This window comes from Neovison vison, chromosome 13 (genome assembly GCF_020171115.1).
Source record: "Neovison vison isolate M4711 chromosome 13, ASM_NN_V1, whole genome shotgun sequence".
Lineage (NCBI taxonomy): Eukaryota > Metazoa > Chordata > Mammalia > Carnivora > Mustelidae > Neogale > Neogale vison.
Window position 1 is genome coordinate 61222131 of NC_058103.1, and position 1395 is coordinate 61223525.

General features: G+C 41.4%; 1 protein-coding gene across 1 annotated transcript; it reads right to left on the reverse strand.

Moving 5' to 3' along the window:
* Positions 1-541: 541 nt before the first annotated feature.
* LOC122893191 (60S ribosomal protein L12-like) lies at positions 542-1087 on the reverse strand. The gene has a single exon (XM_044230057.1). It carries the CDS (start codon positions 1037-1039, stop codon positions 557-559), a length of 483 nt encoding a protein of 160 aa, XP_044085992.1. The 5' UTR covers positions 1040-1087; the 3' UTR covers positions 542-556.
* Positions 1088-1395: the final 308 nt, after the last annotated feature.

Genomic DNA, 1395 nt, shown 5'->3' on the forward strand with positions numbered 1-1395 from the left:
TAACAAAAATATATATATATATATTTTCTCTTGACCCTATTCCCTTGCCAGCAATCATCCCTTTTGGCAAAACTCTTTAAATACTTGCCCATACTCACGGTTTTCAATTTCCTCCTCCCATTCTCTTTTGTTATCATCTTCACTGAGGTAGAATTCATCTACAATTAAATTAATCAATTTGTTGAGTTTTGAAAAATGTAAATAGTCATATAACAACCATCACAATTATAGAACATTTCTCTCATCCCCAAAATGTTCACATATACCTTTAATCCTGCTGTCTTTGGGTTAAATGAAAGTTTTTTTTTTTCAAAGATTTTACTTATTTATTTGACAGAGAGAGATCACAAGTAGACAGAGAGGTAGGCAGAGAGAGGGGGAAGCAGGTTCCCCACTGAGCAGTGAGCCCGATGCAGGGCTCGATCCCAGGACCCTGGGATGGTGACCTGAGCTGAAGGGGGCTTTAACCCACTGAGCCAACCAGGTGCCCCGGTTTTGTTTTTTTTTTTTTTTTAGATGTCAAATGATCCTTTATTGAAATAATTTTCTTTTGTAGTTAACTATCTGGGCATTCCACGGCACCACTGTTAATGTCTTCTATGATGTCATGAGGGTGGCGACCATCAACATTGCAGCCCACAGACTGGGCGGTCCCCAGGATCTCTTTAATGGTTCCAGAGAGTTCTCTGGCTAAAGATCGATGCCGCATCTGTCGGGCAATATTGACAATCTCATCGAAAGTGATAGTTCCACTGTGCTTAATGTTTTTCTGCTTCTTTCTGTCTCTTGGTGGTTCCTTGAGGGCTTTGATAATCAGGGCAGAGGCAGAAGGTACCACTTCAATCTGGGCCTGTCTGTTCTGAACGGTCAGCTTCACAGTAATCCTTAGACCCTTCCAATCACCAGTCGCCTTGGCGATGTCATCACCAACCTTTTTTCGAGACAGACCCAGCGGGCCGATCTTCGGGGCCAGGGCAGACACACCGGTGCACCTCAGGTACACGACTTTGATCTCTTTGGGGTCGAACTTGGGCGGCATGGCGGAGGTGGCTGGTGTCAGATGAACCCGGATTTGGGACGACGGAAGAGAGTTGCACCTTTGCCTCCTCCTAGCCGAAAACCAAAAGCTGGTTTTTTTCTTTTTAAATGATTCCATTTTATCTCCATTATTGGTTTGTGAGTTTTTAAAATTAATTTCTGCTCTAGGGATTGCAGTCTATATCTTTAATTTATCACAATTTACTTTTGAAAAATATGATACCATATCACATATAATTTAAGAACCTTATGGTGGTATATTTCCAAATTTTTCTTCTTTGGTGCTGTTGTTTTCATGTTTTGCTTCTATGTATGCCATAAATCCTGTAATGCATTGTTGTCAGTTTTGCTCTAAGT

Coding starts and splice junctions, on each gene's coding strand:
- LOC122893191 (XM_044230057.1), bottom strand. CDS start 1,039: ATGCCGCCCAAGTTCGACCCCAAAGAGATCAAAGTCGTGTACCTGAGG.